Source organism: Tachyglossus aculeatus, chromosome 19 (assembly GCF_015852505.1).
Source record: "Tachyglossus aculeatus isolate mTacAcu1 chromosome 19, mTacAcu1.pri, whole genome shotgun sequence".
NCBI lineage: Eukaryota > Metazoa > Chordata > Mammalia > Monotremata > Tachyglossidae > Tachyglossus > Tachyglossus aculeatus.
The window spans coordinates 30,516,411-30,529,404 of NC_052084.1; the positions used below are offsets into that span (position 1 = coordinate 30,516,411).

Genomic DNA, 12,994 nt, shown 5'->3' on the forward strand with positions numbered 1-12,994 from the left:
TTGATAACCATTTGTTGTGAGTTCATTACACTAGGGCCAGAAGGGGAAGGAGACCATTTGTGTCACACAACTGTCCTCATTAGCCTACATGACAGACACCAGGGCCCAATTTCAGTATTCTTATGTAAAAAAGGGCATTATTCACATGATGATTTACTAGGATACTCAAGGTGAATTAAGGTTGAAGGACCTAGAGACTTGCTCATATGGTCTTTTCAATCTGCATTCATTCCTCCTCACTTCAGGATCAGCCAGAGGTGAAAAGATGATCAGCTGAAAAAGCACAGTTTTTTCTAATCATTTTTCCATGTTTATTTCACTCTCACTAATTTCTAAGTACAGTAATTATTTTAGAAAGATATTCTTGTCACTTACACTGGACCACTTCTGTAGTTGCAATTTTCAGTTAAGGACTCCCAGTGCTGAATTCTGAAGAGCTAGGGTGCTTTTAAAAACTAATTTTATAAAATCAGGACAGTAAAGCAAGATTCATTCATTCAGTCATTTATTGAGCGCTTACTGTATGCACAGCACTGTACTAAGCACTTAAGATCGAGCCCTACTTTAAAGGAGATGACTCCAGTTCTAATAGCAGTGACCATGTTTATTAAATTAGTGCAAAAAAAATTAAAAAACTCCTAAAACAAAGGTGTTAATAGCTCTGCCTTTATCACCCACTGTAGCACTTAAATTTATTTCTTGAATGTCAAGGTACTGTTCAGTTAAGTTTTGTTGTTCCCTAATCTTATAGACTCTGAGAGTTCTGTTTACATATATTTTGTTGTTGCATTTATCTCCTCACTCAGGTTCATCGTTGGGTCAACTATGAGTCTATGTTGAAAGAATGTCTTATTGGAAGAATGGCAGCCAAACCTGCTGCTGCTGCTAAAGGTTCGTTGAGCTCAGTCCTTCCTGCTCCCTCCTTTCTCCATCTCCCTTCCACCCCCCTCCACAGGTTGGAGAACTCAGCATGGGAAAACAGAGCAGGGTTCCTATGAAGATTTCTGTGAAAGAGGGGAAAGGTTTCCCTAATCTGGCCACGGGTCGGGGGTTTTGGGTCATATGCAGCCTTTCACGGTGAGCAGCCTGGTTTTGGTAGGGCAGGGGAGAGCTAGAACCTGAGAACAATTTCCAATGGTCCTTCTGCCCTGCGACAATCCTTCGGGGTCCTACTGGGTATTCCTCCTCCAATGATGACCACAGAGGAAAACCAGAGTTTTGAATCTCAATAACTGTAGCGTTAGCTACCTAAGAACAGATATCCTCTGAGAGAGACTGCATCTTGAAACAAGGTTTAACCGTGAAATCAGGTCCCTTTGGTGAAAGTGTCACATCCTAGCAACCAGTACATGCACAACACGGATGAAATAATAACAATAATAATAATGATGATAGTATTTGTTAAGCGCTTACTAGGTGCCAAGCAGTGTTCTAAGCACTGGGGTATATCAGGACGTCCCAAGCGGGGGTCACAGTCTTAATCCCCATTTTACCGATGAGATAACTGTGGCACAGAGAAGTTAAGCGCCTTGGCCAAAGTCACACAGCTGATAAGTGGCGGAGCCGGGATTAGAACCCACAACCTCTGACTCCCAAGCCCGTCAGTAAACAATGCTGCTTCTCCAACAAATGAAAGCATAAAGTGAAAAGTAGTTCATCTTAATACTATAGGGAAATACCTTGGGCCTTATTTTCTCCCATTTTGTATTGGTACCCAGGTGATATGAAACAGTGTTTTGGCTACCTGACTTCCTACATTGACTAGTCTCCTTGCTGGTGAAAATGTGCGAAAAGCAGTCAGTGATCACGTCCTGTGATTTCATGAACTTAACTCCTTGGGTGGCTGAGGGGTTGCACCTATGAGTCCCATTCATGTCCTCAATAAGACTTTCATTCATTCGGTCATATTTAGTGCGTGCTTACTGTGTGCAGAGCACTGTACTAAGCATTTGGAAGAGTCCAATGTGACACCAAACAGGCACGTTGCACAGCGAGCTTATGTTCTTCACCAGTACTGTCCACCCAAGGTAGAAATAGTATGAGCTACCCAGAGGCCAGTTTCCTTGTGCTTGAATGGGGCAAGGACCTTTATTACAGGACCCAGAAATGGGACAGGGCCAACTGAGTAGTGAATTCATGAAGTCACGTGAAGAAAGCTTCAGGACAAGGTACTGGACCTCACAGAACCTCACCTGTAGAAGTTTGTGACTGCCTGACCTGTTGCCCAGCTTGCCAGAGGTCCCTAATTTCAATCAGTCGATGTTTACTGAGCACTTACTGTATGCAGAGTACTGAACTAAGTGCTTGGGAAAGTACAGTGCAGTAAAGTTGGTCGGCTTGATCCCTGCTCTAAAGGAGCTTACCATACTGCAAGCACTTTTTGGATTGCCCCTCCTGCTTAGGAAGTGCACAGATCATTTTTGCTATTATAATAATTGTGGTATTTAAGGGCTTATTGTGTGCCAAGCACTGTACTAAGGGCTGGGATGGATATGAAGATAGCCTGGACACTGTCCGTGCCTCTCATGCATTTCACCATCTAATGAGGAGGGAGAACAGGTATTTACTCTCCATTTTACAGATGAGGAAACTGAGACATAGTGAAGTTGTGACTTACCCAGGGTCGCAGAGGAGGCCAGTGGCAGAGCCGGGGTAGGACCCCAGGTTATCAATCAATCAATCATATTTATTGAGCGCTTACTGTGTGCAGAGCACTGTACTAAGCACTTGGGAAGTACAAGTTGGCAACATATAGAGACAGTCCCTACCCAACGGTGGGCTCACAGTCTAAAAGAAAGTGGAGATGCCGGGGATTGAACCTGGGGCCTCATACATGCAAAGCATGCGCTCTACAACTGAGCTACATCCCCTGACCATCAGTTTATCTGACTCCCAGACTCCCTAGGCCCTGCTTGAAAACATTTTTTTTCATGTGGTGGTGTTTAGAAGTCCTTTGGAACTCTTGGTTTCCCCTTGAAAATAACAAATACCATTATAACAAAGGACCACACTATAAAACCTTTTCTTTCTTTTGTCAAAGAACCAGCCATCTCCCCATGATGCTAATATATTTCAGGGTAACAAACCATGAAACTCAGGGTAATGAAAGGCTTTATTGGGTTTCATGGCTTGTTATACTTTTATGGGATCTAAAAGATCTTTTCTTTCTGGTGACTGTCCAGGATATGAAAAGCACTTATTTTAAAACAGTTTGGATTTGTTTTTCTTCCATTTTGTTTTCTTTTTCGGGAGAAATTTTAAAGATGGATTCTGGTTCAATACAGACATTAAAGAGCAATTGCTTCACTGGGGAAGCGAGTAAATACAAAAATACACGGATCTATGCAGTTAGATATGTGTAGGCACAGATTGCTCATTCCTCTCCTTAAGTACCGATCGATAAGTACCCCTGATTGATTACTCCTGTTGAGACAGGTCCAGGGGTCTTGAGTCCCAATGGGAAAGGGGGAGCAAGAAGGAGTAGTCATTTTGGAAAATGAAAAGCTGAGAGACAGTTGAATAATTACTTTCAACCACTATTATAACTAAGCTCTTCTCCATTTACACTGAAGATAGAATAAAAGGGAACTCAGCTGCAGTTTGCACGATCTAGGGTAGATAGAATTAATTTCCTGAGAATGAGATGTTAAGCTTTGAGATGTATTAGTGAAGAGGTTCTGGAGTCTCATTCCCTATAATATTTCACAAGCAGGACAGATCCTCATCCATCACTTTAACCCAACAAGTTGGTTCATTAAGAGAAACTCGAGGACCATGTGTCCAGCCTTATTATCTTGTATCTACCCCAGGGTTTAGTAAGAGCTTGGCTCACAAGTGTTTAACACATATCCATCCATCAGTCAATGGCATTTGAGTGATTGCAGTGTGCCAAGCACTGTACTAAGAGCTTGGGAACATACAATTCAGTAGAGTAGGTATGGAAGCTCCCCGCTCACAGGCAGCTTACAGCTGAGAGGAGAAGCTTACAGTGTAGAGGAAGTTACAATACCACAATTATTACTATTCTCATTCTTCAGCATGTATAGTAGTTTGTGATGATGCAACGTGTTTTTGCCAGTGACAAGGAAGTGAGCTCTCCCAGAGGATTTTCAAGGAGGAATGTTAACAGGTTGGGGGCAGGGGGGAGACTGGAAGAGCTCAGGATTCACTAGCACTGCCATCTCTTTTTCCCCCAGACTCCTGTAGAATGGCTGTCTGCCACCACTTCAGCATTATCCCAAGCCACTGCCACTTCTCCATTGTTTTCCATCCCCTCCATCCTGTGGTAGAACGGTTAATTAGTTGTTGTTTCAGGGGTTTCAGTGATTTAAGACGTGGTGAGGCTCCTTTCCAATTGTATGAGTCCATGATTAAGGCCGTGCAAGAACTGATGTAGAGCAGTAGAACCTCGGTTAGCCAAGCCCTACAAATCCAGATCTCCTGCTAGTCCCCACAGTTTGGGAGAGCTGGGCCCATCAAGCCTTTGGATCCCACCGCTTGTAAGTGGATTCTGGCTGGATGGGAAACATTCTGCTAGAAGATTGAGAGAAAAATAGGCCAACTACATCATATAGGATGAGTTTTGTCCTCAGGAGCATTTAGATCTTTCAGTTAAAAATAAACTCAGCAATTGTAGAAGTCTTGGTGCACGCAGACAAACTCACAGAAACACACACACACACACAACTGCCTTTTCCTTTTTACACAGAGCTAGGGTCTTCCCTTTCCTCTGGTTGGAGCTGAGAAGTACACAACGACAGCTGGTAACTGTTGCACAGGAGCACAAAACCCTAGAGAAGAGGAAGCTGCACAGGCCTTAGTCACTGGTCAGAGTCCCCACAACTCTGGTTTCCAAGACTGGAAATATTCAAAAAATCTTTCCTCCTACACTCCATCTCCTGGCCATGGATATGTAAGAAGTAGTTTCTCTTTGGAAAGGCATTTTGTCCCAGAAGTAAATTGTGTAGGGAATTTTTCAAATTACCTGAGCCTCTCTGATAAGAAGAAATGACATATCATTTTCCTGAACTGCAAAATGAAGATGATGATGATGATGAAATCGTGTACTTACCCAATTTTGTAGAGACCATGGGGAGAAAGCCCAGAAATAGCAGGAAGTTGGGCGGGAGGAGAAGCTGCAATCGACTACATAAAAAACAGGCATCAGGGAGTTTCTAAAGGCTGTAGAGTTTGTAAGCGAAGGTCTGAGAACTCTGACCAAGCTCTCACTCAAGCATTTTCTCTTGATTCTGCCGGCTTCCCTTCAGATCGGTTCCAGCCCAGACCATAAAGGGGGGTGGAAAAGCTGACTTCTGTTTTACTAAGAAACGTAACTTCCCCTGGGAATAGTTTTCAGTTAACACTCAGTTTAAAGGGCAGCCCTTTTCTCTGGTTCTCAATCAGCTTGTCCCCTCTTACCTTACCTTGCTACTCTTCTGGTACAACCCAGCCCACACACTTTGCTCCCCTAATGCCAAGCTACTCAATGTGCCTCGATCTCATCTATGTTGCCGCCGACATCTCACCCACGTCCTGCCACTGGCCTGGCACTCATTCCCTCTTCATATCCAACAGACAATGACTCTCCCCACCTTCAAAGCCTTACTGAAGGTGCATCTCCTCCAAAAGGCCTTCCCTGTCTAAGCCCTCATTTCCTCTTCTCCCACTCCCTTCTGTGTAGCCCTTGCTCTTGGATGTGCTTTCTTTTTTCACCCCTCCCTCAGCCACAAAGCACTTAAGTACCTAGCCATAGTTTATATAAATATTCGTGTTCCCCCTCTGTGTAAGCTCATTGTGGGCAGGGAACAGGTCTATCAACTGTATGTTGTACTGCCAAATGCTTGCTACAGTGGGCTACAGCCCACCCCGTCCCAGATTGAGCCCCTTCTTTCCTCTCCCCCTCGTCCCCCTCTCCATCCCCCCGCCTTACCGCCTTCCCCTCCCCACAGCACCTGTATATATGTATATATGGTTGTACATAGTTATTACTCTGTTTATTTATTTATTTATTAATTTTACTTGTACATTTCTATCCTACTTATTTTATTTTGTTGGTATGTTTGGTTCTGTTCTCTGTCTCCCCCTTTTAGACTGTGAGCCCACTATCGGGTAGGGACTGTCTCTATGTGATGCCAATTTGTACTTCCCAAGCGCTTAGTACAGTGCTCTGCACATAGTAAGCGCTCAATAAATACGATTGATTGATTGATTACAGTGCTCTGCACAAAGGAAGCACTCAATAAATGTGGTTGTTTAAATATGACTGGTACTTCCTGTAGCATTAGCATTCATTCATTCATTGAATTGTATTTATTGAGCACTTACTGTGTGCAGAGCACTGTACTAAGCGCTTGGGAAGTACAAGTTGGCAACGTATAGAGACAATCACTACCCAACAACGGGCTCACAGTCTAGAAGGGGGAGACAACAAAGCAAAATGTGGACAGGTGTCAAGTCATCAGAATAAATAGAAATAAAGCTTAGATGCACATCATTAACAAAATAAATAGAATAGCAAATATGTACAAGTAAAACAAATAGAGTAATAAATCTGTACAAACATATATACAAGTGCTCTGGGGAGGGGAAGGAGGTAGGGCGGGGGGAATGGGGAGGAGGAGAGGAAAACGGGGGCACCCAGAGAGACGATGCTGTTTTAAGAAACTGGCCTCCCAGTTGACAGGTGCTAGATGAAACACTTTTTCAACTCTGTGCTACATGCATAGCTTTCTGAAGAGCATTTTTGAGTTTTATCAGGAGCCAAAGGCTCGGTAAACATAAATAGGTATATCAGTCAATCAGTGGTATTTGAGTGCTTGCTTTGTGCAGAACACTGTACTAAGTGCTTTTAAGTGTACAGTACAATATAGTTGGTAGTTGCAATATGTTCCCAATTTGTACTTCCCAAGTGCTTAGTACAGTGCTCTGCACATAGTAAGTGCTCAATAAATAAGATTGATTGATTGATTGATAGTCTCTGTCCACAAGGAGCCTTCAGCTTAGAAGGGAAGACTGTCATAAAATACAGAGAGGAAAATGGCAGGGTATAAGGATACGTAAGTGTGGTGAGGGTGCATTTGACTGCATAGGAAACTAAGGGAAAATTACAGTTCAACTCCTGTGAACATAAGGAAGCACCAGGCCAGTTGGAGACATTTGCCTGACAATATTTCCAAAGAGTCTGACTTTACCCAGTTACGTTTGAACTCTTATATAGTTTATTTTGTGTCTCCTGTCTCTCTGCAGAGAATCGTGAAGAGAAGAAACATTTAAATGGTAAGAATTCCTAGGAAAAGCTAGCTGCCAAAGTCAGTAACACCCAGAAGTGATGAAGTGATATCAGAGAATGTTTGGGAGGTGTTTTTGACTGGCTATTGCTGATGATGATATTTTAATATTAAGGTCATGTGTCTGCACTTATCAAAACTTGTATAAGGTGTCACTAGCTGAACAGAAAGCCAAGGTCTTGCACTGGCATTTCGTATGGTTTTTTTTTTTTTTTTTTTGGTTTGGTTTTTATTCTGTTAAAGTCACCAACACAGGCCTCTCAGATCCCAGTCCAACAACTGTCTATTTTTCAAGTTAAAAAAAGTTTTCCTTGCATGCTGTGGCTGCTACTAATGATAATAATTGTAGTATTAAGTTCTCATTATGTACCAAGCACTGTATTAGCCCCGAGGGTAGATACCAAGATATTTGGACACAGTCTCTGTCCCAGGTGGGCCTCACAGTCTAAGTATGGGGAAAGTAGGAATGAATCCCCATTTTACAGTTAATTGGAGCACAGAGAAGTGAAGTGATTTGCCCAAGATCACATCGCAAACAAATGGAGGTGTAGGGATGATGAAAAGTAGGGATTTCTTCAGGTCTTAGGTTTGTGATCCCAATTAGTATTTGAAAGGACTATCGAGGTGCTTAGCAAATAAGGAAGCTTCTGACTCTCCAGAAGATGAATTATTTCAATAACTTGTGAACATTGTAACCATACCTTTTCCTCTCTTCTTAGTTTTGGGGATTTTTCTGGTCCTGCTTTATTTCTCACAGTTGGTTTAATCCAGGAAGACTGGGAGTTCAAATTCACTCTTCAGTCTTTGAGTTTCAAAATTCATCCTGCCTTATGTTTTAGAACTGTAAATGCATCCGTTGGTGTCAGTGTTTCCTTGGTGGAGAGAAATGCCATGGTGTACACAATTCACTTTGAATTTTCTTCTTCGTAGGCATGCTTCCTAAGAGCCAAATTTCAGAAACACTTGCCAAAGATAATACCCCAAGGTAGGCAATTCTGTTTTACTATGTCTGGATTGTTTTAACCTGTGTTTGGTGTTGAAGGGTGATTGAGGGTACTTGGTATGTTTTTTCTATACTGAAGTATGTCTAATTGTTTCAAATTAAAATGACTCCAATAAAACTGTATAAAAAGATTTGATTTATTAGGTGTGTCTTCATCATCACCACCAGGGTTTGTCTGGTTGTGGGGGTAGGGAAGAGAGCAGTGGTGTATCAGAACCGAGAAATTCCGGAGTCTTACAACTGGATATACCAAACACTCACTGCTGGAAGTCCAAGCCTTCCTCAGTGCCAGATTTTCTCACAGAAAGACCAGAAACTACTCAGCTCAGACTGCACCATCACCCTCCCCTATCTAATTACCCCTAACCTCCCTCCCTCCATCCCAACCCGTTCCCTGTCCCTGTCTCTCATCGCAGCAGGAAGGGCTCTGGAAATCTATGGCTTGGAAAAGCTGCAGATGGATAATGAGAGCATACTGTAACTAAAAGGCCAATGTGCTCTAGAAGATATGGTTCAATATTGGGAGATCCTAATCTCACTCCCAATTCTGCTATTGTCACTTGAATAATGATTCAATCTCTCTGTAACAGTTTATTCCCTGTCCCTTAAATGCTCCACACAGACTTTGCTGCAAAGATTAATTAGGTCATGCATACAAATTGCTTTTATGCTCCTACAGGGCAAGGTGCTGGCAGAGAATTTAGTAGGAAACTATAAAAATTAAGTAAAATGACCCAAGCAGAGATTTGCATTATAAAGATAGCTTGCCAAGATTTCAACTCTTTCAGATAAAGGAGGCAATTTTTAAATTTGAGTACTCAGAGATTGGGAAGAGACGGTGCTTATTTAAGCTTAATGATCCTTATTTATGTCCATCTAGAGTTTTGGGGAAATAATCAACTCTATATGAATGTGAGTGCATTAAAATGAAATTATGCGATGCATAACAAAGTGTGCTTGCACAAATGAAAATGATATGCATATGTAAATAGCTTGCAAATTGAGGGGGTTTAGGTCTTTGTTTTTGTTTTTTTTACCTTTTCTTTATTTTCCAGCTATGATTGGTTCCAAACAGAATCCTCGGTCACTATTGCCATCTACACAAAACAAAAGGTAAAAAAGTCTTCAAATTTAAGGAACCCTGAAACCTAGAATAGAAAAATGTTTTGTTCTGTCCAATTTTGTATATGTGTGTATATATATATATGTATATATATATATATATATGTATATATATATGTATATATATATATGTATATATTAAAAAAGGGGAGTACCTGTGAAATTACTTATTGAAATTACTGGTTGTCCAGTCTCCTAAACATTTGAACCTGTAATAATTGGAGACCATTTTGGTGGTGAAGGGGTGGGTGTTTATGCAGGGCTCAGGGAATCATCCCAGACCCCTTGGGGAGAGTTCAAAAATGTGAAGCTGGCAAAAGCTTTTCTTTTATAACTAAAATTCACCTCTCCAGTTTTCCCTTATGCTCTGGGAACTGTACAGTCTTAAAACAGAGCTGCTAGGGCCTGCTCTACTACAGCTAAAGACTTGGCACTATCAGTGCCTCGTCTTACCTAACCACTTTGACTACCGACATCTTCCTTTTAAGATGCCTTGGTGTGCTCTGGGCTATCATAGGTACTAGGAGAGTAGTGGAGGAGCTGGCAATTAGCAGTCATGAATAGATCAGTGCTTAGAACAGTGCTGGGCACATAGTAAGCACTTAACAAACACTATTATTATTATTATTATGAGGAAGCAAGTGATCCCTGTTTAGGGACTGCCAGGAAGCGGGAGGCAGATGGGCAGGAACTGCCCTCAGGGAGGGGATCTGCCTCTCTGTATTTGGCTTGGACCCCAGAATGGACACCCCAAGGGGGAAGTAGAAAGATGTCCAAAATGAGGGTGGAAGCAAAAGGAACAGGGAGGAGGATTGAGGTACTCAGGGGATTAGGTCAGGTTGAGCCATAGAAGTTCGGCAGATTTACGGGCAGCAACTGATGTCCACGTACTGTACTAGATTATTTCCTTCTGTAATTAAATGCCAAAATTAAACATTTAAAAAAATATGATAAATGGATGAAACCCTGTAAATTGGGACCAGCTGTCCCTCATAGTTCTCTAGGTGTTGCTCCCTGAAAGAAATATCCAACATAAATATTTAGCCACTGTTTATGTGCTACCTTTTTGGTAGAGGGGAAGGGGAAGGGGTACCCTTGACTGGGCACATATTTTTTTCATGTGCAGCAACTTCTAGACTGTGAGCCCACTGTTGGGTAGGGACTGTCTCTATATGTTGCCAACTTGTACTTCCCAAGCGCTTAGTACAGTGCTCTGCACACAGTAAGCGCTCAATAAATATGATTGATTGATTGATAAATATACAGTTTACCTTTGCTTTATGAGTTCAAACACTTTGTTGATCTCTGAATAATGTCCTGCCCAATTTAAGGACAAATAATACATGGTTAAAAAAATATATAGGCCTATATAGGTCAGGATTAAAAAGTGGCTTGAATCAGAATCATTCGTAGCAGGAAGAGGAGGCGAAGAGGCTTTTCGTTCTTTGTGAAGTTAAGTGATATGCAGAAATAGGTGGAGTTGAGTGTTTGAAAGATTTTCCCTTCCATTTGTTAATGGAGGCAGCTTTTCAGGGTTTTTTGTGTATGGCTCTTCACAGCACAACTGATTCTTTCAGCAATAGTTTAGTGACAAGCCTCTATATTTAAACTGAATTAATGAAATGTATTTTCTCTAAGCTATTTGTCCCTGAGATAATTTCATCTCATAATATAGCAGACATCTGAAAAGTATAATTGGCAGCTGTTGAATGCCCAAACAGTTGTTTAAGTTCCTTTTCCTTGGCCTGACTAGCTCTAATAAGTTCCTTCTTATCACATACGTGTTTTCAGTAAGACTGTCTCAGAGTAGATCGGTAGCATATATTTTCAAATTAAATTTAGTAATCGAAGTACTCCTGAGTCTTTAATTAAAAGCTTGTTTCCAGGGATGTTTGAAGCTTCACTAATTGTCTTCCTTCTCCTCATCCTCTGCTCTTGCTTTCTGTGAAGGATTTAGATTCCGAGTTGGTGATCGTTGACTACCAAGATGGTTCCTTGAGAGCAGAGATAGTTATTAAGGAGAATTCATATCTTCTACATTATGGTGAGAACATTTTATTGGAGATAGAAAAACTGGTTAATGTTTTTGGTCCAACAGTCTTTTAAGGGCTGTTTGATTAAAGAAAGCGTCACAAATGCTTTCAATTTGGTTGGCAACCCAGTAATTAATTCCTTTGCCTTTTATTGCCTCTGTCCATATACAAGACGTTGGTAGCGATGTCACCATCAATCAATCAATTGTATTTATTGAGCACTTACTGTGTGCACAGTTGGGAGAGTATAACATTATAACAGACACATTCCCTGCCCAAAATGAACTTACAGTCTAGAGCAGCGTGGCTTAGTGCCTAGAACACTAGCCTGGGAGTCAGAAGGTCATGGGTGTTAATCCCATCTTGTCATGTTAGTCCCATCTTGTCAGCTCTGTGACCTTGGACAAGTCACTTAACTTCTCTGTGCCTCAGTTACCTCATCTGTAAAATGGGGATTGAGACTGTGAACCCCACATGGGACAACCTGATTACCTTGTTACCTGCCCCAGCGCTTAGAACAGTGCTTGGCACATAGTAAGTGCTTAACAAATACCATTGTTATCATTATTATTATTATTATTATTATAGAGGACAGGCTTGCAGTCTAGAGGCTGGTTATAACTCGTCATATTAGAGAAATCTAAATGAGGGGCACACTTAATACTACTTCCCATGATCCCTAAGAGATTATGTCACTGATTCTGACCAAATGGGAGACAGAGTTTCACTCTTCAATGTACTGTTCCGTCCCCTTTTTCTTCAGTAAGGCAGAAGCACCGTATCCTATAACCACTGTAGTTTCCATATTGCTCCATTACCTGCTCACTGATTCACTCCATCTTTTCTTTTCCCTTCCTCCCCACATTCTTCTTCCCCATGCTCCTCCACATCACTCCTTCAGCCCCCAATTCGCTACCCAAAAGCAGCCTTGCACTCTACCTCTGCTCTACAGACCCAGATGAATAGGAGGATAAGGGTCTTTCTCTTTCCCCTTCTTCCTGGGCTCTAGTAGCAGTAATCGTAATTATTGGCTGCTTAGTGTTTGCGGAGCACTGTACTGAGTGCTGGAAAAAATACGTAGGGGGATTTTAGACATGGCCCCTTGCCTCCCCTTCCCTTCCTGATGTTAGTAATCATACCCAGAGCATTCTGAAAGGGAGGTTGAATGTTTCTTCCCTCCTGGCCTATGGTGCTGTGTTTATGTGGCACGTAGCAATTTTTAGCATTCGAATGATTTCCCCTTTCTTTGAGTGGAATGGCTTTCTTCCAACACTCATTAGGGAATCAGATATTTTATTGTTAATCTTGTAAGTGACACAACCAGACTGAATTCACAGTAGAAATGCAGGAGTAGAGTATATAAGTTGTGGCTGGTTCATGTAGCATTTTGCCTATTGCTGTTGAATGAAGTGTTTGCCAAATTTCAAACTATGTGAAAGACTAGAAACTGAGGGGAAAATAAATATTAACAACATAACATTGGGGAGAAGTATATGTTCCCTTCTACAGATGTTAATTTTGAAATGTATTTTCCGTTTTAGTCCAACAAA

The 12,994-nt window shown here is 41.6% G+C and overlaps 1 protein-coding gene and 1 non-coding gene across 2 annotated transcripts in view; one reads left to right on the forward strand and one right to left on the reverse strand.

Moving 5' to 3' along the window:
* LOC119940984 (cytochrome b5 reductase 4) overlaps positions 1-12,994 on the forward strand; it is a 50,835-nt gene that overhangs the window by 13,940 nt on the left and 23,901 nt on the right. The window contains exons 4-8 of the mRNA XM_038761405.1: positions 807-891; positions 7,246-7,275; positions 8,217-8,271; positions 9,345-9,402; positions 11,362-11,455. Of these exons, the coding sequence (XP_038617333.1) occupies positions 807-891; positions 7,246-7,275; positions 8,217-8,271; positions 9,345-9,402; positions 11,362-11,455 (322 nt within the window). The remainder of the gene's footprint in view (positions 1-806; positions 892-7,245; positions 7,276-8,216; positions 8,272-9,344; positions 9,403-11,361; positions 11,456-12,994) is intronic.
* Positions 2,799-2,870, reverse strand: TRNAA-UGC. The gene has a single exon. It is a non-coding gene; the product is annotated as a tRNA-Ala (tRNA).